This window comes from Maniola hyperantus, chromosome 16 (genome assembly GCF_902806685.2).
Source record: "Maniola hyperantus chromosome 16, iAphHyp1.2, whole genome shotgun sequence".
Lineage (NCBI taxonomy): Eukaryota > Metazoa > Arthropoda > Insecta > Lepidoptera > Nymphalidae > Maniola > Maniola hyperantus.
This window is the reverse complement of record NC_048551.1, coordinates 9,822,211-9,849,845: the sequence shown is the minus strand read 5'-3', so window position 1 is coordinate 9,849,845 and position 27,635 is coordinate 9,822,211. Positions and strand designations below refer to the sequence as shown.

The 27,635-nt window shown below is 38.3% G+C and overlaps 1 protein-coding gene and 1 pseudogene across 11 annotated transcripts in view; both read left to right on the top strand.

Annotated features, from left to right (window-relative positions):
- The window catches only part of beta-Spec (spectrin beta chain), a 73,895-nt gene extending 56,945 nt beyond the window's left edge, over positions 1 to 16,950 (top strand). For 2 of the 11 annotated variants that reach the window (XM_069503810.1, XM_069503813.1), the window contains 13 exons: positions 550 to 744; positions 929 to 1,108; positions 1,481 to 1,725; positions 2,138 to 2,361; positions 2,846 to 3,042; positions 4,834 to 4,984; positions 6,681 to 6,743; positions 9,386 to 9,520; positions 10,589 to 10,732; positions 11,956 to 12,049; positions 12,503 to 12,682; positions 12,918 to 13,088; positions 15,210 to 16,950. In XM_069503810.1, coding sequence (XP_069359911.1) covers positions 550 to 744; positions 929 to 1,108; positions 1,481 to 1,725; positions 2,138 to 2,361; positions 2,846 to 3,042; positions 4,834 to 4,984; positions 6,681 to 6,743; positions 9,386 to 9,520; positions 10,589 to 10,732; positions 11,956 to 12,049; positions 12,503 to 12,682; positions 12,918 to 13,088; positions 15,210 to 15,213 — 1,983 coding nt within the window. In that variant the 3' untranslated portion in view covers positions 15,214 to 16,950. Of the gene's footprint in view, positions 1 to 549; positions 745 to 928; positions 1,109 to 1,480; positions 1,726 to 2,137; positions 2,362 to 2,845; positions 3,043 to 4,833; positions 4,985 to 6,680; positions 6,744 to 8,124; positions 9,357 to 9,385; positions 9,521 to 10,588; positions 10,733 to 11,955; positions 12,050 to 12,502; positions 12,683 to 12,917; positions 13,141 to 15,209 lie in introns of those variants that run through there. The other 9 variants (XM_069503808.1, XM_069503809.1, XM_034976814.2 and 6 more) reach the window with 8 other exon arrangements.
- A 129-nt stretch (positions 16,951 to 17,079) lies between these two features.
- LOC117989787 (transmembrane protease serine 9-like) lies at positions 17,080 to 27,291 on the top strand (annotated as a pseudogene).
- The last annotated feature ends 344 nt before the right edge of the window (positions 27,292 to 27,635 follow it).

The window sequence follows — 27,635 nt, the reverse complement described above, 5'->3', positions numbered from 1 at the left end:
TACAATCAATCTTAAACTAGCTGGCCCGCCCCAGCTTTGTTTGGGTGCAATTTCTGAAAATTATTACTTGTTATAGAAAAAATCTACTTGCAAAACTCAAGTTTCTAGACCCCCGATTTGAGGTATATGTTAATATGTTGACAGCTAGTGTGCTAATATCTTAAATTCGTTTAAAGACAGATTGGTAGTCAAAATTCATAGTTTCATTTTATTGCATCAAAATTACAGTTGCGCCGACTCCGTTGTCTTTTTCTAAACTAAATTTAGAGTATCAGCCTCTTTTACTTTTGAATATCGCTAAAACGGGACGGAACATGAATTTTACATTTAAAGACTAAATTTTAGTGCACGCTACGAATTTAAACAATAGGCTCGCGATTGGCAGTTAAAGTCACGCGGTTTGACAGCACTAAATTAAATTTAAAACTGTCAAACTGTGTCTGTCCTTTTCATATTACATTAGAAAGAAGAGGATGCGAAGACTCTAAAATTTAGTTGTGTTCAGAATCAGTACCAGTATTATTTTAAAATGCATTGGAATTTTTGCAGTTATTATGGGAGAGATTCAAGGAGTTTGCGCGAGAAACACAATCAGTGGGCGCAGAGAGAGTGGCGACAGCAGAAAGGATCGCTGACCAGATGATCGCCATGGGCCACTCCGACAACGCCATCATTGCGCAGTGGAAGGAGGGTCTGCGCGAAACTTGGCAAGACCTGCTGGAACTTATTGATACCAGAACACAGGTTAGATGAGAAGTAATTTTCAGTCGGCAAGTCATATCATTTGAATCGATGGTTGACGTGTTTTGGAGTGACGACAGCGGAACGGTCTCCGACCAGATGATAGCTGGTCTATTATGGGTGTTCTTCAAAATTTGAAATATGGTCTTTAGTGTTACAGTTTTGTATAAGTTATGTCGTTATTCAGATGTTGGCAGCGTCGCGAGAGCTACACAAATACTTCCACGACTGCAAGGACACTCTGCAGCGCGTCAACGAAAAGGCACGCGGCGTCAGCGAAGAGCTGGGCCGAGACGCCATCAGTGTTGGTGTACTCCAACGGAAGCACCACAACTTCATGCAGGATTTGAGCACTTTGCAACAACAGGTCAGAAGCTTAGCGTTAATGTCGTCAAATAAAATTCTGTTGACCTTTTTAAGTAATTTTTAGCTTTTCAGCTTCTATTGTATGTTTTGTACATCATGCAAGCCACATATGAGAATTTTGCTTTGTTTTCAAATTTTGTTGGGTTAGATTTTCTTCAAATATTAAAATTACCGAAATAAAGATTTAAAAAAATTGTGGTCGTATGCCGTTGTCAAATTTTCAGTCATGTAAAAAGAAGAAAAATCATGTATGTTCTCACTGTACCTACTCTAGAAAAACCTACTCATTCTGAGAGGAGACATGTCCTTAGTAAAAGGCCGTCGATGGGTTGATCATGATTTTGATGATGAAATCATACCACCATTTGTTCAGGTCGAGGCGATAAGTGCGGAATGCGCTCGCCTAGGCGCGTCATACGCGGGCGACAAGGCAGCCGAGATCACACGACGCGAGGCGGAAGTGGCCGAGGCTTGGCGAGCGCTGCAGGCCGCTTGTGCTGCTAGACGCGCCAAGTTGGAAGATGCGGACCATCTGTACCGGTTCCTCAACATGGTGCGGGACCTCACCTTGTGGATGGACGACGTTGTGCGATCCATGAACACTGGAGAGAAACCTCGGTGAGTGACAGTTGAACTAAAGTAGATGTAAGTAAGAGTAGAGAGTATGAGTAAGAGTCAAGGTGCCATGACATGACGTGGGTGTGGGATGGACGGTGTATGAACTACGGAAAGAAATAAGCGAAGTAGCGGCCGAGGTCACAATAAAGTGGCCCAGTAAGTTCTACAGATATAAAAAATTTCATAGTTCGACGAAAAATAAATAAACAGACAGGTTTAAAGATTATATCATGGTATATCTAGGTACTATCCCTACTTTGGTTTAAGCCGGTGATACACATGCTTGTTACTCGCAGAAAAAGCATACCAGTTACAAGCAAAAACGCGCTACTAGTATGTGTATCGAGATAGTCTATACGAAGGGTGTACGAAGGTGCTCTCCAGTTTTATGAATATAAATTGTTCATTACAGGGACGTAAGCGGCGTGGAGCTATTAATGAACAACCACCAATCGCTTAAGGCGGAGATCGAGACGCGGGAAGACAACTTCACAGCTTGCATCAGCTTAGGCCGCGAGCTGCTGGCGCGACAGCACTACGCGTCGCCCGACATCCGCGACAAGCTGCTGCAGCTCACCAACCAGAGGAACGCGCTGCTTCGCCGCTGGGAGGAGCGCTGGGAGAACTTGCAGCTTAGTGAGTAAAGACTGAGATAAACAGTTCGTTTTGATGATGGAGTCCTTTTATTCCCTCGTAGAACTAAGGGTGAAATCTATAGAGCGCACATTGACTTTGCTTAGACTTAAGTGTCAGTTAAAACGAGACAGATTTATGCTAGCGGTATAACGCTGTCTCGTTTTAACAGTGTCTTAAGTCTGAGCAAAGTCAAAGTGCGCACTATAGATATCAGTTTTAGGGTTGCACCAGTTATTTTTCAGGTCTTAAACTATACCCATGCAAAGAATCACGTCGATCCGTTGCGACGTGATTGAAGGACAAACCTTTCGCATTTATAATAGGAGTAGTGATTGTAGGCAGTCTTTACGTTGTTCTAATAACACGTTGTAATAAATGAGGTTCATGAAGGAATGGCAATATTAGGAAATATATACGGCCCTCACCATATAGGCCATAGCATTCTCCCAAATATTAAAGTAAAACCGTGAATTGTCTTGTCCAGTCCTGGAGGTGTACCAGTTCGCGCGCGACGCGGCGGTGGCCGAGGCGTGGCTGATAGCGCAGGAGCCGTACCTCATGTCGCAGGAGCTGGGCCACACCATCGACGAGGTGGAGAGCCTCATCAAGAAGCACGAGGCCTTTGAGAAGTCTGCTGCGGCGCAAGAGGATCGATTCAGCGCGCTCCAAAGACTCACTACGGTAAGTGAAGCTCGTGTCGACGCCTGGAGTGTATAGAGGCGTAGTTGAATGCGTGTATTTTTTATTCGCACCGAAAAATTGTATCAATAATTATATAATATTTTCATCATACTGCGTGGTTTGGTGTATATTTACAGTAATAAGCTGTCTTCTGTTGTATGCAATCTATCTTTATCTATGAAGGCTCAAGGCACATTGCGGTCAAAGCGAAGCAATTCGTCCCTTCTGAAATATTAAAGTGAGTTTTATCTTCAACGTAATGTACGTGTGAAGCAGAAAAAAATAATTGAGAGTTCATTTCAGTTAACGTCTCGTCGTCGCTTTGATTCTCCCGCAATATGCCTTGACCCTAACTTTTCTTTAATTTGCTTGGTTGTCTTGCTTAGTATTTGTGGTGTTGGTTTTCTTTATAATTTCATTTTTCTTTAATCCACTATCAGCTTGAAAAGAATGCAGCAACACTATGGCCCACTGAACAACCTTGGGATAATTTTGACGAATCATCCTTCATATTACAACCCCCACCTCCCTCGAAAAAGTTTTCTCCCTTGCACAAGCACAAATCCTTTCCTGAACATAGCTCATACGATACCCGCCCTGTAGGAGACGTAGTTTACGAAATCATTAACACAACCGAGAAATTTAAACTTCCAGAAAAGTTTGCGAGAAAAAGAAATATGCAAATTAATTATTCTCAAGTACCGTTACAAAAAAATGATTCATATTTATGGCCAGTCGTAACAAGCAATAGCTTATCAACTATATCCGAAAACAGTAGCCCGCCAACGACGCCTCTAAAAGCGCCTTTATCTCCAGAGATATACAGTTCAGTTTTCTTTGAATACACCCTTGAAAATGAGCAAAGAAACGATAGATTGTCTTGCATAGATTTTATATTATGGGAAAGATTATCTTATCAACAAGTTACTCCAAATGTGTCGTTATTAAGACGTCACAGTGAAACATCTTCTAGATCCAGTATAAAGGGGTTAATAAAAAGATTGTCATGGAGAAAGAAATCTAGTGACAGTGAACATAAGAGCGAAGTTGCCGTGCTATCATTACCTGGTTTAACAAGTAGCTCGAAGGTAGTTAATGATCTGGGCAAAGACGTGAAATCTGTGCCTTTGTCCTCGTCCCTTCTACTCCTGTCCCAAACACGAAGCTTATTGTTTCCGGAAGGTGAATGGTACTATAACTACTTGGATAGAGTAAGTTTGGCTGTTGGTTTATAGCATGCGCTTTGTATGTTAGCATCATGCTTGAAATGTTTCGAAGCTTGCGTTTAGTTATGCTTTTTATTCGGAATCGCAGTATATAGGCTTGGCGTACATTGGTTACTATCGCCGCTGCGTCTAGCCTCCAGCAGATATAGCGTCCGAAAGAATAACCTCAAGCTGAGTGAAATGTGAAAATTATGTCGAAACACAGCAGAGAGTGGACTTTTGGTAAAAAATATTTGCCTATGCTATGTCTAGCTCCTGTAAATAAACAAAATTTTGTATTATGCGTACAATCTGAGAAAGGACTAGTTATATTTGCTCTATGTGTCAACTGTCATGTCAAAAGTACGTTTACCGTACTAAGCCGTACTTTTAACATGACAGTTGACAGTAAAGCAAATATGGCGAGTACTTTCTCGGTTTGTAAGCGTAATATTATGGGCAAACAAAACTATTTCAAGCTATTACAGCCTGATAGCCTCATTAACAATACATTTGCTGTTGCAACGACTCAGCAACGCAATTAAAATACAAGCATAGTTTTAATTTGCTGTCTCTATCTATTCAGTTTGAGGTGAAAGAGATGAAGCGACGTCAAGAAGCCGCCGAGGCTGCGGAAAGGGAGAGGCAAGAGCGTGAAGCCGCCGAAGCAGCCGCAGCGGCCGCGGCGGCGCAGGACGCGGTCGACCGCGCTGCATCGCCGGAACCGCAGCCGCAGGGTGAGTGGACGCGCACCCTAATGTTTAGTTATTCTACATGTTAGGGCCTGCGCACATTGGAGGACGGGATGGTAGAGGATTTTAAATTTATGAATTGAATTTAATATATTTTATCCAATCGAAATAAGGTATATATTTCAATGCTCGGAGCATAGCAACGCAGTTTTCTCTGGAGCACCGAGCATTCAAATATATGCGTTATTTCGATTGGACAAATATTAAATTCAATTGATAAAACCTCTGCCGTCGTATTCTCCAATGTGCGCAGGCCCTTATTCGTTGATGTATCTTCGGAAAATGCGTACGCGTTTTCGTTAATATGGATAGGTTTTAACTTTGGTAAACATTTGTGATTATGATTTTTTTTTCCTGAAAGCTGTTTTGGGGTTATTTAAAGTGCCATAAAGTGATGGACAGATGAGAGTAAATATTGTATTGTCTTATTTTGTTGATTTTACATTTTCAGAAAAGCAAATCTTTTCAAAATCGATCATCAAGCATTCGATTATTATTTATTGTTCGAATAAGTGATTAAATTGTTTTAATGACTAAACTAAACAATAAATAAATTGTAATAAGATTTTTATCAACGAATTTTCGAAGATGCATCGTTTTCCAAATTTTTATTATTAATTATACGTAATTACCTACATGAAGTTTGAGAAACATTTTATAACAATGTTTATTAAGTTGATAGGAGGTGAAACGAAAAGTCGAGAACCGTTATGTTATGAATTAGTGGAAAACACAAATTTTTCAAAATTAACCACACTTCGAATCACGGATTGCAATGTAAGCACGCATGTCTATCTTCTAGCACTATCGAAGTATAACTTTTCAAAAATATAATGTTCATACTAATTTTCACCATTAAACTGGTGAATGCTGCTTGCAGTTTGCGATAACATATTTCGTATTATATAAAAAAAAAACAGAAAAATCTTTCGTAAATGATATTATTACTATAGCACTTTCAAAACTTATATTACTAAGACTTAGCACTTTCGCACTGCGACAAAGCCTTAAGTCTCGCGGCTTGCCGCTTTCCATGTGAAAATTACCTCTTGTAGCGCTTACTCGGCTCGCAAACGAATCTTAACTTTTTTCAATACATATAAAGATCACTTAAAAAAATTATGTACCTTTTGTACTTATACCTGTTCATTCAAACGCGTTTTAGGGAACATAAATGTGTGCTTAGCGCACATTTCAGCATGTGCCGAACGTAACCCATTTTTATTCAGAAATGCAAATGATATCTGTAACTCACGCCTCGTTTATTCGACTCTTTTCATTACTGAATAATGTGTTTCATCCGCCGCCTGTTCTAATGTGCGATCAGTTAAACGTGCAAACGTATAAAGGGACGCTTACACGGGCAATTGAAATTTCTCAATTCCAGTCAATTATGACCTCGCCACCACATGATGCAATTTACTGCAATACCCAGCAATACCTGAAAATTTCAGCAATGTTATGCAAAATAATTGCTCCAGATTGATCCATACGTGTTGCCGAGCAACAATTGGTTAAAAAATTGCTAATGTAAGCGCACTTTGAGATATAAATTTCAACGCTTCCAAATCGTGAGTCTTTGGACGAGTTTTACTCGATGTTCGTTCGCGGGCCGCGTTTCGCGTGTGAGACAAAGGGGATGTAACTGACCGATGTGTTGTCCACACATGCACACGCGTAGTCGTAAGGAGAACATCCACTAAAGCGGCTGAGAAGGCCCAAGAGCGACCGCATTCCCAGCCAGGTAACAGAGCGCTTGTTATACACCTACCGATGTATAGTGGTACCCGGCTACACGCATGTGCTTATACATCGTAGTTTAAAGGGTCCAAGAGTATTGACGCAGAGACGAAGAGACGCGTCTTTTGACTTTAAAATGGTACATATGCATAGCATAAATTGGACTCATCTGCAGCATTTGTGTAGAACAAAAAACACGTAAAGCGTGTTTGACAGGCAATGGATATCTTTGGCCCTAATTCTGTAATTTTTGTCATTTAGCAATTCTTGCGACCTGGGAGGTGATTGGCCAACTCATTGTTTAACGCTGAATGATAGCCATTGAGCTGGTTTGACATTTGAAGGTTTTCTACAAAAGATTATTAGCACTCACTGAAGCATCAATGTAGAACTAACCAATATCAAATGAGCTTGGTGGCTATCATTCAGTGTTGAACACTGAGTTAGCGAATCACCCCGCTGGCGTGCTCAAACAAAACTCCTGATTTGAGAGCGGTAGTCAGCTGCAAATTGAAGACTTTTGTACGGGGTTGACTTATACCGTAGATTCGCTAAGCAAAAATATTGAAAAAATGTTGAAACGGCGTGGTGGTCGCTGAAAATATGCGCTATAGAAATACAATTTATATATTATGTACCATTTTAAAGGAAAAATTCGCGTTGCTCGACTCTGCAGCAACATACCTTGATCCTAAAAGTGGTGTCTTTAATTTTTTGACGGGTTACACTGCGCTCTTAACTAGCTACGCCACGTGGGTAGATTGATTTCTATTATTTTCTGTTAAGCTTTCATAACAGTTTTTTAATTAGGCTAGGACTTAGGCTCATTTATTTAGAGCATCAATGCACAATTTTTCTTCATTGTTGCACTTTTTCTGTGTTCACGTTTAAAATGTTTCATTTAATAGGTGAAGGACTATCTTATACATCCTTGGTTTCTGTTTATACATATTTATGTACACGTCCTTATATTCATGTTAATTTAGACTGATTAAACTTTTACATAATTACATTGTGACGTTTACGGCTTTATCACCATTAGTAGTTTGAAACAAATACTCAATTATAACAAAAATATCATGTAAAGTTAAATATTTATTCTCGGATTATTTTGAATAGTATTTCTTCCTATATTTTAATTGCAATAAAAACATTCTTATATTATTGTTATCATGTGTTGTCTATCGTATATTTATGTATTAGTATCTTAGTTTCTCATCTAAAATCTCATACGCTATTTCACGGTGATGGTTTGATACTTCCATTGTCATTTCTATCTTCTCGGCTTCAAACATAATGTATATACGAATATTAAGTATACATAATATATAACGTGCTGTCAATTTATACTGTGTTCTTCTCTTTCAATGATGCTGTCTTCGTAGAAGGTAGGTATACCGTACAGCCTAACAGCATAAGCCTATTCGCTTTTAAAGCCTGGGGGATTATTCTACGACTTCTTTTGATATTTAGCGCCCGTCGCCCAAAGCTCGCGATTTGTCATCTCGGCTTTTTGTCAGTCGCTAAGTGTCAAAAAAGGTACAGAATAGCCCTGCTGAATTGAATTGCAATTAATTATTTTCTCAATATTTGCTATGGAAACTACATCTAGAAACAGAGAGCTTGCGAACAAAAGTAGACTAGACCTAGTAGACAACACTGAACTGAGACAGTGTCAACTCGTATAGGATATAGTCTATTTCTGTTCGAATAGGTACTTTTAGCCATAAACAAAATAAATACATCATTCTGGAAAAGTCTGATACTATTTGGCTGTTCACAAAATATCTGGGAGGAGAATTACTGCTATTCAATTCAGCGACCTAATTAACGTCAGGCTTAATGCACTCTCTATTACGCACGGCTTTTATTTAGCTCGCTTCTCATGTTTATTGTGCCTGATTATACTAATCAATTATGTACTGTTATTTTTTGCAACAAGTTATAATAATTGTGTTGAAATCCAACTTTTTCTTATCATTTTATTCATGCCTTTTGGCACTTAATTCAATAATTGGCGATATAAACTTTTTCTGATCATTCTTTAGTAACTACTAATGAGTTATATTGTAGTTTATTTAATAAAATAGAGATTCTAACTATAAAATGCAAGTAGCTGTATTAATAAGGTATCCAATGGGATTTAACGATACTTGTACCAAATGCATATTTCGTAATATGTATGTCAAAATGTCTTATTTCTATAATATTTTAACTGCTTGTGTGTGAACTAAACAAATAAAATAAATAAATAATAATTTAATTTAGACCTCAATAGAAATATCATGAATTATTAAACGTTCGTAAACGTAATAATTCCTGATCTCTGTAATATTTAGTTGTAACCAACGATCACTAATAGTGCTACGCACTAGACGGGTCATTCCGAACTAAAAATTTTGCGCGTTGCAGCCTGCAACTTGTTTTTGCTGACAACTTGTCCTGTCATACTCATTTTGATATCTTCATAGGACACAATTTCTGTTTGAAATATCCCTTCTATGGGTACTAATTTCGTTCAATGGTTGTAACATTATTTCAATGTGAAGTCACACACAGGCAGTAAGCATGTAATACCCCTAGCATGTACGCACGTAGAGTATATAGTAGACGTAACTAGCACGTAGATGTATGCATGATACGCAGAGGCGCCTAGCCCCCCCGTCCCCGCGAGCTCGCCCGCAAGCTCGTCCCCGCCCCCCGCCGCCTCACCCCCGCTGCAAGACACGCCCCGCCCCTCCTCGTCGAAACAGACACCAGCCAAACCCGCACGCCTGTCCAGTGAGTATAACTGTAACATCTCACACTACTGTAAACCAGATAATAAATGTTCTGTACATATTTGTAATTTTTTAATTTTTTGTATTTGGTGGTGTTAAAGTTGATTTTAAATCCTTAATAGGTGTTGTGTTAATGAAACGCGTATCGGATGACAACTAACTTTATTGTAGAATACCCACAACATCTCCCCCATAATCTGTATTAGGTTTAAGTTGGAATATGCATTAAAATTAACGTGCGTATTTTATTATTTTAACTGCACTTTCGGACTTTTATTTTGTTTGAGACAGTAGAGTTTGAGATATCTATTAGAATATAATGTATTAAATATTGTGATGAGATCTCCAATGATTGTTGTTTTAGATTTAAATCAACTTTAGCACCACTTAAGTTACAAAATATTAACGTCGTAGTAAGTAGAAAGAAAAAGTAGTATTTTTTACTAATAAGCGCAGTGTATGTCAATAGTGCATGAATACCATTTTTATAACATTTGTGTTTTCTGGTGTTTTATTTAAGTGTATACAATTTTGTTTTTTAAACAATTTAGCATGTAATGCTTTTTGTTTTTTGCTGCGACGCAGTTGTGTTTTTATGTTGCTTTGAATTATTTTTTCTTTTTTTACCCTCTCCTCCACGCCCCGAAAATTTTATCATTTCCATTCCATCTGTTATCCTGAAAAACTTGAAATTGTTACATTTTCTTTGCACAATTCATTTGTACTTTGTTATTTTTTGTCACTTGCAACACAATTTAATGTTTTCCCTGTTTTACTTCCTCATAATTTACAACCTTGCATCAATCATTTCTCAATCTTCATCACAATTTTCACATTCATATATTTGCTATCATCTCTATCTTACCAATCTCTCACAAATAAATCCATACTCTACTTTCCCAAATTCTTTCCTATATTTTCACACTTTTAATCTCGTCTCCCTCTTATTTACTCTGTCACCTTTATTCTTGAAACACTTATCTGCTCACAACAAACCCTCTTGTATTCTTCCTTATAACTTATTCCTTACCTGATATCCCCAACCCCGTCATACCATGACGTCGAACAGCTGCCGGTTCGAGCTCAACGCCGGCCACGCCTTCAACGTCCGGTAAGGTGAAGACGCGGTCGCGAAGCAAGTCTCCCTTCCGCAGCTTCAGATGGCGCACGGCGAAGAAACTCCTCACTGGAGCTCATCATAGCGATGACGAAGGTACTAAAGATATTGGATAGAGGTGGATGGGATACTTAGGGCGTAAGTTTGAAGCTGCTGGAATTTTTTTTAGCATACCAGTATTATCGGTATAGGTACAAAAATGTAGACTAATTCTTATTTCTCTTGGATCTCTTTGGATCTTTTACAATGTTGCATTTAGATCACTTATTGTTTGACAAACCAAGGTGCCACATGGGAGTTAATTCCATCTTTGTATGAGATCGATTTACAATACAATTTAAAAGACAGCAACTTTCTTGCTGGTTTCATAGCAGTAAGGTCAACATTTCGGATTGACTCTCTAGGTTACAAATTCAAATGAACTTTTTTAATTTTTTTAGAAATAGTAAGATTTTAAAGATTTGAAAGATTTAATTAGATTTTGTAATTTTGGAGCTTTAGAATAGCATAAATCAAAGTAAGCTAAAAACAATGTATATTCCCTTCTTCAAGTCAAGTCTAGTTTCCTTCCACATCTGTTCTTTGTCGACTTAATTGTTTACGTCATCGACGAATGCTTTTTGTGCTGATGTGTGTCCGCGCATGAGTTTTACTTTTGCGTGTTTGTTTGTAATAAACTATTGTTTTAATAGGTGACTTTCATTCAAACTTGTTTAGCTATAGCCGATTATTGAAAAGCTATTAATAATTGTTTCAGACATAAATGACTGTTTTTTGTAAATTATGTATGAAAAACTGCAAAAAAATACGTCAAGAAATACGTAAACGTATGTAAGGTTCTTTTAAAATGCTTTACAGTATTCGGCGGTTAGTTATGCCGTTTAGTATCAAACCTATCACTAGTGATTTTAGTGTTCATTTTTTATTATTATTAGTTATTTAAAACAGCTGTTATTTATATTTATTGATATTATTACGTAAATATATTACTACTTATTCTTTTATTCCAACTGAGTAGTTATTTATGCGAATTTTACTATAGCTACAATTTTGTTGTTGCAATGTTACTATAATAGCTTAAAAGTTTTTTTTTTAATTTTCGGGTTGCCTACCCATCTTGATTGCGAATCAGTGAATGTAATCGTAGTTTCTCTTGGCTATTATTTTTATTCTATTATTCAAAATTTTAATTTTATCCAGAATTTGATTACGATTATGGCGTTCGTTATTCACAAATTATATTATATTTTCTGTAGCAAAAAAAAACTTGTAAGCCATCTCTTTGGGCAGTTTAGTTTATATATTGTTTGGTTGTGCAGAGGGCGCTAGTCCCGGTGGAGAGGACGAAGGCGTCGAAGGCACGTTAGTTCGCAAACACGAGTGGGAATCCGCCTCCAAACGGGCTTCCAACAGGTTCGTACAAATAGCTTTAAAATCTAGCCTTTTGGAAAAAAATCCTGTGATGTTTCAGATGTACTTACTGTATTAATTTAACATAAATAATTCCTCCATACACTGTATCTTGAAAGAAGTTAGACAGTCTTTTATAGAGCTCTATTTCTAGAAAGTTCTACAGAAGATTAAATTCATTGCAATACAGCTTAGCCAATAAATCTCTTTTCTCTATGGTGATTTCTGTAACTTATTACATATGCTGCGTAGTCATTGATTCAACTGGTTGATGCCTACTGCTATAGACAGGTTACTTGCGAGGAGTTCTACAGATTCTAGAGTCTTGTGCTGCTTGTCTCTCAGCGATTTGCTTGAGATTATCTGTCACCACCTCAATGACGTAGGGTGTTCCAATACTGCTTATGTGTTTAGCAAATATTAAAATTATATTAAAAAAACTTTAATTCTTCATAGGTCGTGGGATAAAGTATACGTGGTGGCTAAGGACGGCCGCATGTCGTTCTACAAGGACCAGAAGACGTACAAGTCTACGCCCGAGCAGCACTGGCGCGGGGAACCCCCGCTCGACCTCAACGGCGCCGTCGTCGAGGTCGCCGCCAATTACACTAAGAAGAAGCACGTCTTCCGCCTAAGGTACCTTCTTTTTTCTTTCCAATCGCTACATCAATTACCTGTTAAGAACTACAGATTTTAGATACCTACTTCCTTATCTCTACAGGAACATTTTTTCGCTGATATGATCTGCTGCTGAAAGAAATCTCTCCAGTAGAGATAAGTTGTCCCTTGTGGCCGTCTTTTCATTGTATATTATGTTTAAGTTTTAAGTTATTGGTATATGAATAAATAAATGAATGGTCAACTTCTCCAGGCAAAGCAACGGCGCGGAGTTCCTGCTGCAGGCGCACGACGAGGCGGAGATGGGCGCGTGGCTCGAGGCGCTGCGCACGCGCGCCGCCGCGCCCGCGCCGCGCAGCCACACGCTGCCCGCGCACCACGCCACCGAGCCCAAGCGCCGCTCCTTCTTCACGCTCAAGAAGAAGTCAGTACAAGCGCTCACTTACCTCTACTCGCCCTAGCGGCCATGCATGTGCACGTGTGTAACCTTGACATTTATAGGGATTTAGGGAGTAGTTGTACGCGCTTGGCTCCCGACCCACACCCTGCTGGCTCACCAAGCGCAAAGACGTTAATTCTACAGGGCGGCGAGATTTAATATAAATTCTCCCTAGTATGTTATACGCGCTTGGCTACCATACCCTGCCGGCCCACCACGCTACTGAACTCAAGAGCCGATCCTTCTTCACGCTCAAGAAGAACCCTCTTGGTATTTCTAAGCGCTTGGCTTATATACTCTGCCGGCCTACCACGCTGCCGAACCCAAGCGCCACTCCTTCTACAAACTGAAGAAGTCACACAAGTTTGCATGTGGACATTATTGTTAGGTATGACTGCCGCATTCTTGTTGGCGTTGGGCATGTTAGACAATACTTTAATGCATGTTTCTTATGTATCGCGCCACAGTTCTAACGGTCCTCACGACCTGAGACATTTCGAGTATGCAATCACGAGAAGTGGAAATTAACTGTGCGATATTTACGAATCACACAGTCAAATATTACTAGGCAAGAAATGATCTATTTCACGAAGTCCGTTTGGCTATGCTTATGTGAGTGCACACGTACACATTGTTTTAGTGTGCGTGGCGCTGTCTAGACCGCGATGCAGTTTACATGTACACGAACTACTACAACCAAGACCAAACTGACTTTATGAAAAATAACAATAAGGATTCATAGGTTAGGTACGATTTTAAATAAGTGTCAGCTAAGTTAGCACTTTGATAACCATTATGATATTGCAGATAGCAAAAAACTAATTGCGTTTTAATATGTGATACGTTCGTATCAGCGAAAAAGCCATTGTATAAACCCTCCACTTTAAAAAAATTGTCGAATATTCTTTAGTTTCATGGCGCCAGAGGTTATTCTCGTGATAAAACAAATATGCATATAGAAGCTTGCGATTAGTGTCGGTCAAGTCTGTGCTTTGGGAGCTTTTGCATTTTCCCAATGTTGTTGTTTAAACAACATCTGTCGTCATAAACTTTACGTGGCTAACTGATAGTTATTTATTTAGTACCGTATGTCATAATTACTTTTTGGGATCTTATTGGAAACACACTTTGTCATGAATTGATTTTTTTTACTAACTTCAGTATGTATGTGTTTACTAACAATTTATACCAAAACTGGAGCTAGCTAAAAATTATTTACTCGTATTACGGGTTTTCATAGAATTTTTCAGTATTTAATTTGGTTGCACATAAAACTAAGTTGCATACTTTGATTTTGCTTAGACTTAAGAGTTAAGACACAGTTAAAAGGACCGATTCGTGTCTCTTACATAAATCTGTCTCGTTTTAAGTCTTAAGTAAATGTGAACAAAGTCAAAGTATACTCTACAGATCTCAGCCTTAGTTTATTAAACGGGCTGCACTAAAACTTTCGCATATCCAATTTAGTTCAAATGTGTGCAACTGAATTAACCCCAATAATGTCTTGCACGTTTGATCGTACGCAAACTAACGCTTGCTTCTAATAACTTTTCCATTGTAGTGATCACAGATTAGCAATCTCTAAACGACGGTTTACATTTCAGTTTGTATCCTGAGATGGTATCGATGTCTCAGATGGAAACGTTCTAAACAGAATGGGGTGTATGGAATTTATAAGCTTATACTCCTGGTTGGATTTCATATGGCTAGGAAAAGTTTAAATTTCAACCATGCCTTCTTATTAAAAGCATTGGCAAAGTTTCAGTCCATGATCTTGAGCTCAGTGGAAATTTATGTACAGCTCTTATTCCAGCATCAATCTGGCATAATAAGTTTTTTTTTAAAATCCGTTAATTTGGATCATCAGTCTGCTATCACGCATTGATTGAAAAGATAATTCTTGTCCCCATCATTCATCATGTTTTGGGTTTGTTTAATTATGTAATGTATGCCTTACAAAATTAAATTGGCATCAATCATGGGTTGCACTGATGTCAAACTGAACGCGTTACCTCCATGTTTTCGTCGTTTTTAGATTGCTAAACTGTAACTGTGGTGATTTGTGTGGGTCATTCGATGAGTGTCTAATGTTGGTGGTTGTTGCAGCTGAACGCCGCAGCCGGCGCCGCTCCCCGCGCATCGTTAGTCATTACACGCCGCGTCCCGCCGTACCGCGATACCCGGTACCCGGTACCAGTACCCGGTACCCGCGTACCCGGTATCCAGTACCCGGCACCGCACCCCGGACGCCGCATATTTCTCACGACGCTTGCTTACCGTAAGCTTTGCTAATGACGAAATTGTGCCGGGCGGCCCCCGACCGACCGTTGTGTGTCAACTGTCAAGAGTATTTGTTATTATTTTGTTGCGTACAAAAATAAAAACGTTATTTAAGACTGTTCGATGTTTGAGTGTTTGAATCGTTTGCCTTTCGTCTGTCTGATACCGTATTTATTGGTCGGTAGCTAGTGGTATACCGAGTGAAGCTGTCTCGATGTGGAAAATTGCAAGTGACGTAAAGAATAAACACGTTTTTTATCACGTAACCCACCAAGTTGAGTAACTTGGGTCTGTTAAACTCTGAGGAGACAGTGTACATGACTTACTAATAAACTATACTTTCACTTTCATACGCTCTGTGTATAGGCAAGCTTTGACTTTTCGTAATGACGAAATTAAATATCATAAGATGCCTTTTCAATTGCGAACTATTGCTACCTACTTAATTACTACTAAAGTTATCTTGAAAACTCTTCAATGCTTTTGCGTCGTTTGAAATTTTCCAAAATCGATATTTGATCCGAGTACGATACGATCCCACCCCGGCGTGAAATTGTTGTATCTTGAAATTAAATATTATAAATACATTTTATAAAATTCTAAATGCGACGCTATTTATATGGATAGACGAGTTTTAGTGTTTAACTCAGATGAAAAAATATATATTATTTATTTATATATACCTACGTACATATATCATATTATTACGTAACTGATAAATTATAGTGTAAATTCAGTTGAACTAGAAATGTATGACGTTTGATTGATCGATTTATTTATTTATTATCAACCGATTACTAGATGTTTTAATAGATTATTGACGACCAATCGACTTAATAGAAAAAAGGGAATTTGAATCGTATTTGATGTTAATAGCCCGAGATAATTATTACTTATGATTGTAATTTGTAACCGCATTTATGACACATTTGATTTCCTCCAGTGAAGGCGTTTATATTATTTGACCGCTCCGATTCCTTCGGAGCTATTCTGACGAGTGTAATGTAAGGCTACGTAACTGAATTAGAATTAATTTTTCCATTTAAAAAATATTTCTTCGTTCCCGAACACTTCGAACTCGCTGTCGGTTATAATAAAAAATATTAAATTTATGACTAACTTTCTTCTTAGATGGTAATATTAGGGAGTGTGTAGGATGGTGACGGGTACGGATGTGCCACGCACAGCGATTTCGAAGTATTCCGTTTTAATACGAGTTGTAAGTATGCTTTATATGCCTCATATCGTGCTTTTAAGTGATAATGATGTGTCTTTATAATTATATTAATGTTTTAATTTAATGATTATTTTACTGCCAATGTTTCACAAATTGTTATTTTTTTTCATACGTACCTATATGTCCGAATTTCACCCTAATTAGATTTTACGATCACACATTTTTAGTTCTTTTTACGTCCTATGATTATTGTATAGAGTGCGCGTGTGTGCGTGAGCGCGAAATGTTCCGCGCTTCTTCGCACACTAGCGCATGTATAACTATGTTTAAATATTTTATTTCAAAATTTTACTTTTTTGAGGAAAATATAATAAAAGATGTTTTCAAATATTTTTTGGCTCTTTTCAATTTGTTACCTTTACTTTTTAAGAGGATTTAGTAAAGTTAGAAGTCACAACCGACGACCACAATTTGTTACCCAATACACCTCCAAGACCGTAGATAGTAGAATACGTCTTCTTTATGTGTAAGACTGGGAGACTTGCAAATTACGTCTGCAAGCCGACGGGCCGCTGGCTATACGTTGTATCGTTGCAAAAGAGGCCGTTTTAAAAGCACACGACAGAAAAAATTCTAGTGCTAAAAACTAGCTGCCCAGTTACAAAACAAAGCCGATGGGCGACTTTATAGTTGTATATGCATTAGGCACAAATATTTGTGAGTCACTCTAAAAAACTTTTATACCCCAAAACACTTATCAAGAAAAACAAAATAGATGATAAAATTCTATATGTCAATAAAATTTCTAATAGATGACGACACACACACCTGATATTCTCAACCACTTGAAATATCTGGATCGTATCTAAATATTTTCTCAAGCGATAATAGATTTTATCGCGCTATGTTGAGATAAACACTTTTTGGTCTCATCCCAGTTTTACGTTAATACAATTTTTTCATCAACCGGATAACCGTGTTCGAAATTTTTTATGACTACAAGATTGTGAAATTCATTTTCAAAAATGGCATTAAAACCTAGAATTTTAAGTGTTCTATTTATGTTTGTTCTGTTATCAAGTGTTTCATGTTCGTGCAACAGTGAGTGTTTGCGAAAAAGGAATGAAAGAATTTACGGAGGTGTTAGTAGTAAATGGCATTCCAGGCCTTTTCAGGTGAGTCATTAAACATTTACGATAATCTTTCTCGTTTTAATTCTTAAGTTCGAGCAAAACGATACGTCCGCAAAATATGTTGCAGATAAATCATTTTTCTCAAACTTAAGAGTCTATTGAAAACTTCCGCAACATAATATCACAGAGTACTTTTAACATAATGCATAATATGTTGCGGACGTATCATTTTGCTCGACCTTAGAGTTAAAATGAGACAGATATATGTCATCTCTATCTCGTTTACTCTACAGCAAAGTCAAAGTGCGCTCTATTTTCACCCTGAGCAAAGTCAAAGTCGTTCTGTATATTATCTCAGCTTAATATCCAAGCTAGTAAAAAAAATCTGTCATATGCAGATAATAATTAATTAATTTCACATATCACACGAGCCAGTACGAAAAAATGTGTTTTATAAAATGCTATCTTAATCCTATTAATTTTTAATAGGTATAGTATTAAAAATAAAACGGATAATAATCTGAAATGTCATAATTAATCACAAAACAAAAATAAAAGTAGAGAGAATATTTAATTATGATGATTAAACAGGTTACCTACGTGGAAAACAATTTGTCTTAAAATACATTTGTAGATAGGTATACATACCTATACTTATTGTACTACCGTTTGCCTGCGACTTCGTCTGCGGTACATAGACGAACAGTACGCGGCCAAAAGTGATGAACATCGATCTTCAGGAGATAGCAGATTTGTAGAGCACTGTCTCGGTCGTTGAGTCCGACAAAACGTCATATGGGTATGAGTGACAGAGACAACGCTCTACAAACCTGAAATGTCATTCTAAAGGCCGATGTTCATCACTTTTGGCCGCGTACTGTATGTGATTTATAGCCTGTGTTACTTTTGAACAAAGTAGCTTTCTAATGGTAAAGGCAAAGGAAGTCGGTTAAAAATAGGAATATAATGCGTAAAAAATGTCTTTTCACGCGCCATTTTAACTTTGTGTCAAATTTCATCTCAAAACTAAGATTTTAATCCTTACTTTAAAGGTGAACCGTACTTTTGACATGAAAGGACCCACAGAGTTAAAATGGCGCGTGAGAAGTCACTTTGTATGGACTATACTTTTTTTTTAGGTAGCACTAACCCTTCAAGTTGGGGCGGAAGGTGAGATTGGTTTTTGCGGCGGGTCTCTCATACACCCGCAGTGGGTGCTCACCGCCGCACACTGTTGCTTCCATGGCGACCAGCAAATTACACATGGACAGGTGCATTTTATGTCCTTATATTTGGTGTTCTCGTAGAATCCCCTTGCCCACAGGCGGATCAAATGCCGAGAGCGCCCTAGGCAAGGACCTCATAGGCGCCCTTCTAACAGTCATATAGCTGGTTCTTGGTGATTATACTATTTATGTAAACGAGTGAAGAACATCACGTCATGACACTTTGCTATATTAAAGAATGTATAATGCATAAAAATTGAGTTCTCACTCGCCATTTTAACTTTGTGTCAACTGTCATGTGCAAAGTACGATTTTAGTCCTTATTTAAAAGGTGAACCACTTTTGCCATGACAGTTGACACATAGAGTTAAAATGGCGAGTGAGTTCTCATTTTGCACGGACTGTGTATTTTGACTTGTTTTCACAGGTAGTTCTGGGTGCTCACTCGCTGTACGATCGATTTGAGAACGGTCGAAGAATGATCAATGTCGAGGAAATCGTGGTGCATCCAGATTGGGACCCAACCACGTTTGACAATGATCTGGCCCTTTTGAAACTAGCCAACACCATCCAAATTTCGGGTGAGTTGGAACTAAAACATCTTAAACATATCATGTAGGTCTTACAGTACGCGGTAGAAAGTAATGTACATCGACCTTTAGAAAGAGATTATCAGTTTTGTAGAATATAGTTTCCAAGAATATAGTTTCCAATCGCGAGATATTGTAACGGTAGGCGTCCGTTATATAACTCTAATATCCAGTGTCCAATACCCTAGTTACGTTTCCTTGAAAAAGATCTTTCACAAGATATGATCGGTCTGCGTAGTTTGTTATTAATTATCTTACTGAAGGATAAATAAAATCCAGCCTTTGTATCCATCCACAATTTATATTACACTAGATGATGCCCGCGACTTCGTACGCGTAGATTTAGGTTTTTAAAAAGCTCTTTCATTTTCTGGGATCAAAAGTCTATGTCCTTCCCCGGGATGCAAGCTATCTCTGTACCAAATTTCATCAAAATCGGTTGAACGGATGGGCCGTGAAAGGCTAGCAGACAGACAGACACACTTTCGCATTTATAATATTAATATAGTACGGATAATCCGCTCTTGAAACCTCTGCATGTTAATTTATCCATGCAATGACGTCAACTGCCTCATAACTGTCTCCCAATAAAGCGTAGGATATTTTTCGAATGTCACTTGCGTTTTCAAAAACTTTTTTCCAGATACAATAGATATAATTCGGCTGCCATATTTGGACACAGTGACGTGGAGTTTCGCAGGCGAAGGCGCTACTGCGTCTGGATGGGGTATCGCTGCAGAAGGTACTAACCATTTTATAGATAACCTAAAGTTGGGCAAGATACCTATTGATTTCTCTGGACTTTTGTGGATCACATCTACATAGATGTAACAGCGATTCTTTGCTACCAAGCTTAGCTAACTTATGGTATGGCTTTGAGGGTTCAGTATCTACTCACTGCTGTCTGTTTTTCCGTGGATCACCGGTCTCTAGCTCGTAGTCGAAATGAGTTACAAACCTGAAATGTTGGTATTTGGTTTGAAAAATATGTATTTTATCGAACGTCCATACTCCATATCATACGTGCAACACGATATACTTTTGATATTAAGCTTAATATACAGCTTTTAATATGTCGGTGAAAGTTTTGCACAACCCTAAATCGCTCAATGCAGCGCTTCAGAAATATAATTTGGCGACTGAAAACTCGGCCCTTAGTTAAATTATTGCAAGTTTATTCCAAGTTTGGCAAGAAAAGGACAGACATGAAAAATTTAACTACAGTACGCGGCCGAAAGTATGTACATCGTCAAAGGAGGTAGCAAATTTGTAGAGCACTGCCTCTGTCGTTGAGACCGACAAAACGTCATATAGGTATGAGTGACAGAGATAACGCTCTACAAAGCCGAAACGTCATTCTAAATACCGATGTACATTACTTTCGGCCGCGTACTGTATGTTAAATTTAACTGGTCGGGGTAAGTAGCTCTATGTGCACTTAATAGACTCTCTGTTTTATGCAAGGTGTCACTTTCATATCTCCAACTCTTCGCGAGAAGCTGCTGACAGTGATGACAGACGACCTCTGCAACACCACTTACTTGGGCCACTTACCTGAAAACACTGTCTGCGCATTTAGTTCTAGATCTGCTGGCACTTGTAAGGTAAGTTGGACCATTATTTTGATGTATAGGCTGATGCGTCCTAAGCCCATACACAGGACCAGTCCATCCATAAACTGGATGAACTAGGCGATTCTGTAATTTGGGGAGGCGGAATAGCGAGGTTATGGGACAGGCGTATTAGTGAGAGCTGTCAGTTGACTGGCTGCCATAGGAGATTAGCTCTTCTGTATGTAGCAACACAGCAACACAAGATTATGAAACATAGTTTTAATAAATTCCAATATATTATAATCCTCCGCCCTGAGTATCGTATCTGTAAAATTAAAGAATACATATTTTTGCGTTGTTATGGTTAAGTTTGGAAGAACCGAAGTAGGGAAATTACTACGATTTAATTATTATGATATGTTCAAGGTAAATATTAATAAATGGTGCAAACCATTGATCCACTTTGCCACAGTTGAAATACTTTAAAATGCAGCATAGATTTCAGAAATAAATTCGAATAGCTCGAAACTTTACAGCTCAATTTTAGTCGGGAATCGGGATCCATCCACTATATTATTGTCAGATATAATATTACTAGGTGATGCCCGCGACTTCGTCTGCGTGAGTTTCAGTTATTTAAAATCCCGTGGGAACTCTTTGATTTTCCGGAATAAAAGTAGCCTATATCCTCAGTCCTTCCCCGGGAGCCAAGCTATCCCTGTAGGTACCAAATTTCGTCAAAATCGGTTAAACTAGCAAAGCTAGAAAAGCTAGCAGTCAGACAGACAGACGGACGGACAGACAGACAGACGGACAGATAGACACACTTTCGCATTTATAATAGTATTGATGAAAGTAATGTGATTTATGTATTTACAGGGTGACAATGGAGGTCCTCTGACATTGATTTTCACCCGGACCGAAGAAATCATTTTGGTGAGTAAGGATAATAATATAACTGAGAAGCTGGTGAACAAAACGGTGTAAATACACTTCTGATCAAATTACTTTTTTCCTCATCTAGACGTTTTTGTCCCATTATCATTTCCATTTCATCCAATTCCGAACTTATTTCCAAGCGAAACTGCGTAAAACTGAACTATAATATAATTGAATCCAAAGTTCGTGATTTCGATCAAAACGGCATAATTACAGCAAAGTCAAGTTCAACAGCTTCCTGTTCTGTCAGTTTTTTGCTTTTTTACCGTCTGTCAGTTTTTTACCGTTTTGTTTTATTTTATTTTTTTATTGCAAGATAGGCTTGCGCTTGACGACAATCATGCTTAGAAAAGCAATGATTAGGTCCAGGAGCGCGCTTGCCTAGAAGTGCCTCCATGTGCTTGATCCAAAGTATAGACCAATCTCATTCATGACGCAACTTATTAAAAAACCCATTATAATCTAAAGGATTATTATGTAAATGATAACAAAGGTTAGGAATGATAATTCTAATAAGTTTTAAGTGATATTGTGAAATGTTGATAATGAAAAAATACCCAACTGTATTTGTTGTGGGTTTTTCTCAGACCACTACGCTTAGTACGAGATTTTATGTTTCACCAACGTTGATAGTATTCGAGTGTCGAAACACTTTCGCGTTATAGTAAACTGGACCTTAAGTGCCTTGCTCTAAAGCTCAAGTTTGTCTACGCATCTACAGCCAGCGCTCCAAGCGGAGACGTTGCGAAATTGGCATTGAATTTTTGACTTCAATTCAATGCTCTTTAGGTCCATTTTACTTTGACGTTATTGTGTTTCGACTCTCGAATTTCAGCAACGGTGGTGGGACGTAAAATCTTATAGTAAGCGTACAGGGCGTACTTGAAGCCCTTGTAGTTTTAGTTTTAAGTATACTAATTATCACATGAACTGTGTGCAGATTGGAGTGACATCGTTTGTGGAGGTCGACGGCTGCAACAACGCAATGCCGTCCGTTTTCACCCGGGTACAGCGCCATTTACCCTGGATCAACGAGATCACTGGAATTGCATTGAACTGATTACCGATCTAGTGAATCTACCGTTTTGTATTAATATAAAATGCTAACTATAATAAATAATATATCTCGTAATAGATACGTTACAGTTATACAATTAAGTATTATAATTTTAATTACAAATGGTTGCATTGTTGAAGAGAAATCGCAAAAAGTCGAAATTCATTATCTGGGAGGTACATATTATTATTGAGTACCTACTAAATGATGCCCGCGACTTCATTCGCGTGGATAGAGGGTTTTGAATCCATTGGGAAGTCTGATTTTCCGGGATAAAAAGTAGCCTATGTGTTAATCGAGGGTATAATCTATCTCCGTTCCAAATTTCAGTCAAATTCGTCCAGTAGTTTTTGCGTGAAAGAGTGACAAACATACACACACACCCATACAAACTTTCGCCTTTATACAGGTTGTATCTTATCTCGGAAAATCAAAAAGTTCCCGCGGCATTTGTATAGGCTCATTCGTTTATCCGATGTCGATGAAATTTGGTACAGAGATAGCTTTCACTTCACCTTTGAGACGAACATAAGCTTTTTATCCCTGGCAAATCGAAGTTCCCATAGGATTATTAAAAACATTAATCCACGCGGACGAATTAGCAAGCATTATCTAAGCGCCCCTCCTTATAAAAAGTTCACAAAGGTAAGTAGTATTTTTATATTTATTTTTGGTACATTGCACGCTGGATTACAGTTGATAATTTGTTGTGTCTACAAAATCGTTACGATAATCCATAATATCCATAAAATAATTATCGCAGCAACAATAAATCAGGATTAATCAAGAAAATAATGATTTGTTATGCGATTTGTGTCTGTTGATAAATAATTGGGTATATAAATTATTATTTTTTGCAAAATTATCGTACTGCTGGATTGCCTTTGTGACATTATGCATATTTTTTTGTTAGCTTGTTTTATATCCAGTACCTTCGCGGTGCAAGTTTCAACAGATTATCACTTGGATATCGGCATTCCAACAGCGACCAGGATCAAGGAAGCGGAGGATAAAATCTTTGCTGGTGAAAGCACGAGCGGCAGCCGCATTGTTGGAGGAAATATTGCGCCTATTGGCGCTCACCCGTATTTGGTAAGTTAATCAGTGTGGCTAATCCTGTTGTACACGATCTCTAAACTGAACTTAAATGACAGATCTATTTTATAATTCTCCGTGCGGAAAAGGATAGTACTAGATTTACACCTGTCATTTAGAGAAATATCTATAGCTCATAAACTGTGATAGCCTGGTGGTTAGGACCAATAGGACGTCCGCCTTCTATTCGGAGGTCGGGGGTTCGAACCGGGCGCACGCACCTCTAACTTTTCGGAGTTATGTGCGTTTTAATTAATTAAATATCACTTGCTTTAACGGTGAAGGAAAACATCGTGACCTGATCGTGGAAACCTGCATACCTGAGAGTTCTCTCTCTAATCTAAAATCAAATTCTCTCGAAAACTCACGACAGTTTAAACGCTAAAATCAAACTATTGAGTATGCAACCGCATACTCGGTTGTTTATTCTTAAATCTTAATTGCTTAAATAAACTTCTTCACTTTTCTTTATAAAAATGGTTGCTTTTTCCTTTTTCCAATGAGGACAAGCAAAGATGCAATATTAAATTTTTACTACAGTGTGCATGAAGATTTATTGAATTGTTATGAAACTGTTTTTTTTCTTAGGCTGGACTGGTAATCTCATTCCACAACCACCCTGGTCAGTCAGCATGTGGATCTACCCTGATTAGTTCCAACAGACTAGTAACCGCCGCCCACTGCTGGGACACGCCCTCGTTACAAGCGAGTCAGTTCGTCGTAGTTCTGGGCTCAGAGTTCCTTTTCCGAGGGGGTATCAGGGTAGCCACCAATCACGTAGTCCTACATCCTCAATGGAACCCTGCCAACCTTGGAAACGATGTCGCTGTCATCTACCTACCAACTAATGTGGCTTTTAATTGTAAGTACCTACCTACTCAATCCATACTTCCATACTAGTGTTATAAATCCATACTAATGCAACAACAACTACAATTAAATGCGAAAGTGTCTTCCTGTTTCCGCTTAACCGTTTTAATGAAATTTTCTACAGAGATAGCTTGCTTAATTAAATAAGTTCAAAAAGCTTCCCAAGCAGACAATGAAAAAATTTTAGCGTTTAAACTACCGTGAGTGATTTCCATTCTAAATAATATCTGTCCCGGCTGTACTCACGTGTTTAGTCGACGTTAGCCCGACTAGTTTCGAACCCATCCGAGGTCCTTTTTCAAGGGAGTCCGTTCGCGGACGCGCCGCGGTTTTGACTTTTGTTTTGACGCGGTTTTGGCTAACGTCGACTAAACACGTGAGTGCAGCCGGGACAGATATTATTTAGAATGGAAATCACTTACGGTAGTTTAAACGCTAAAAATTTTTCATTGAAAAAATTTTGGCTTGCCCATGTAAGGTGGAGCAGGGTATATGGCTTAAATAACGTTACCAGGGATGTATTCTCCGTCGCGTTACACTTGGGGAAGGGTACCATGCCTAGACCGTACCCCTAAGCCAAAAAGAAAAATCCTGATAATATGTTGAATTTATACTCTGGCGAAAGAATAAAAACGTGGTAGAATTATATTGGCTCCTCCCAGAATAAGAAGGGTTAGGGGAAGGCCATATCCTGGTATATTATGTATATGGAAAGAGATATATATATATATTTGAAGTAGAATGGAAAGAGTCATCGTTTCCTTAAGGACCTATTTCAACAGTCGTGGCAATAAAATCAGACTTTCAGATTGTAATTTAAATCTACAAATAAGATATACATATGAATAGAATGGTACATACTATTTTTTTCAGGGAGGATTCGCCCAGTCGAACTACCCACTCATAACCTGTGGGAAAGTTTCTTTGGACAGACCGCTACTGCTGCAGGATACGGGTTAACCAGTGACTGTAAGTTAAATTATAAAAAAAGGAAAAATTTACATACCTACGTAGGTAAATATCTGTTTAGGTACATTTGTCATTATTTCGTAAATGAATTTTCGTTTCGAAAAACTGTTCAAGAACTCTCAAGGGGGTATGCCAAAAAAAAATTACACTTTTCGTTCATATTCACCCTGAATTTTTTTTCGTGCTAGGAAAATGATTATATAATAAATTATTTTTACCTCACAGCACAAACCGGAGTATCAGTGAACTCCATGGTCAGCCAAGTCTCCCTGCGAGTGATATCGATCCCTCAATGCCAGTCCGTGTTCGGCTCTAACTTCGTACAGCAGAGCACGCTCTGCACTGACGGCAGCGGAGGCGTCGGCATCTGCCGCGGGGACTCGGGAGGCCCGCTGGTCCTCAAACGCTTCGGACGGGATATCTTGGTAAATATACCTCAGAAACTCTCCCCACTAGGTGGACGGACGGCATCAAGCAAGTCGCAGGGAGCCGCTGAATCTAATAGTATTTTTATCCGGCTACGGGAGGGAGAATGTTTAGTTCAGTTCGCTCATAATTGCCAACTCATTAGAATTTAAACTCATTAGATTTTGAAAAATAAGTTATTTTTGACTTTGTCTTGATGGTCCGTTGGACACTTATAACATGACTAGCTTATGCTCGCGACTTCGTCCTTTCTACTACAGTTTCAAACCCCTATTTCACGCCCTTAGGAGTTGAATTTTCAAAATTCAAATGCATGCCAAATTTCAGCCCGGTCCGTCCAGTAGTTTGAGCTGTGCGTTGATAGATCAGTCAGTCAGTCAGTCAGTCACCTTTTCCTTTTATATACATAGATAAGTTCGATATGGCGGATATGAAAAACAAAAATACGACATGAAAAAATAAATAGAATTAAAAAATGGTTCTTTCTATTAATTCCGTTTCAAAAATAATTTTCTGTTTGCAGATCGGCGTAAGTTCGTTCGTTGCCAATATCGGTTGCGAGCTCGGCTTCCCCTCGGCCTTCGCAAGAATCACGAGCTTCTACGATTTCATCCGCGAAAACATGCAGTGATTTTGTCTTAAAACTAAGTCTATACCTGTTAGCCTATTCAAATCCTAACAGTTTTGGGCCTCCTGCTAACTTCACTCATATCACTTCTTAAATTGTGCCTGTGAGTGAAATTATCCAGATCATGGCAAGCAGCGTCTGTTAGTATTTGAATAGAGTAAGAGTTCCATTGTACATAATTTACACTAATCCAATCTTCTAGTCTGATATAATTACGATTTATTTAATAAAATATGATAATTTTTTCACTATAGTTTTATTTAAATTTAAACAAATATGAATAACTATGACATGATGAATAGAAATGAAATATTTATGTTCGATGAAAAAATTACTGCAAAACATCTGACTGACGCTAGAGGTCAACGAACGTTGCGTAGATAGGTAGATGCCGCGAGGTCAATGCCTCACCCTAGGCGAGGCATTTATCCCTAGTTTATATGGTATACATTGCGGTTTTGAAAAATATTAAACCACTAAAACTACAAGTGTAAGGAAAATAGACATGGTTATTGGTATTGGATTAAGTTTAGGCAGTAAAATAAATAAACAAACTTTGTTGCTAATTTCTGTTGTAAGTACACAATCT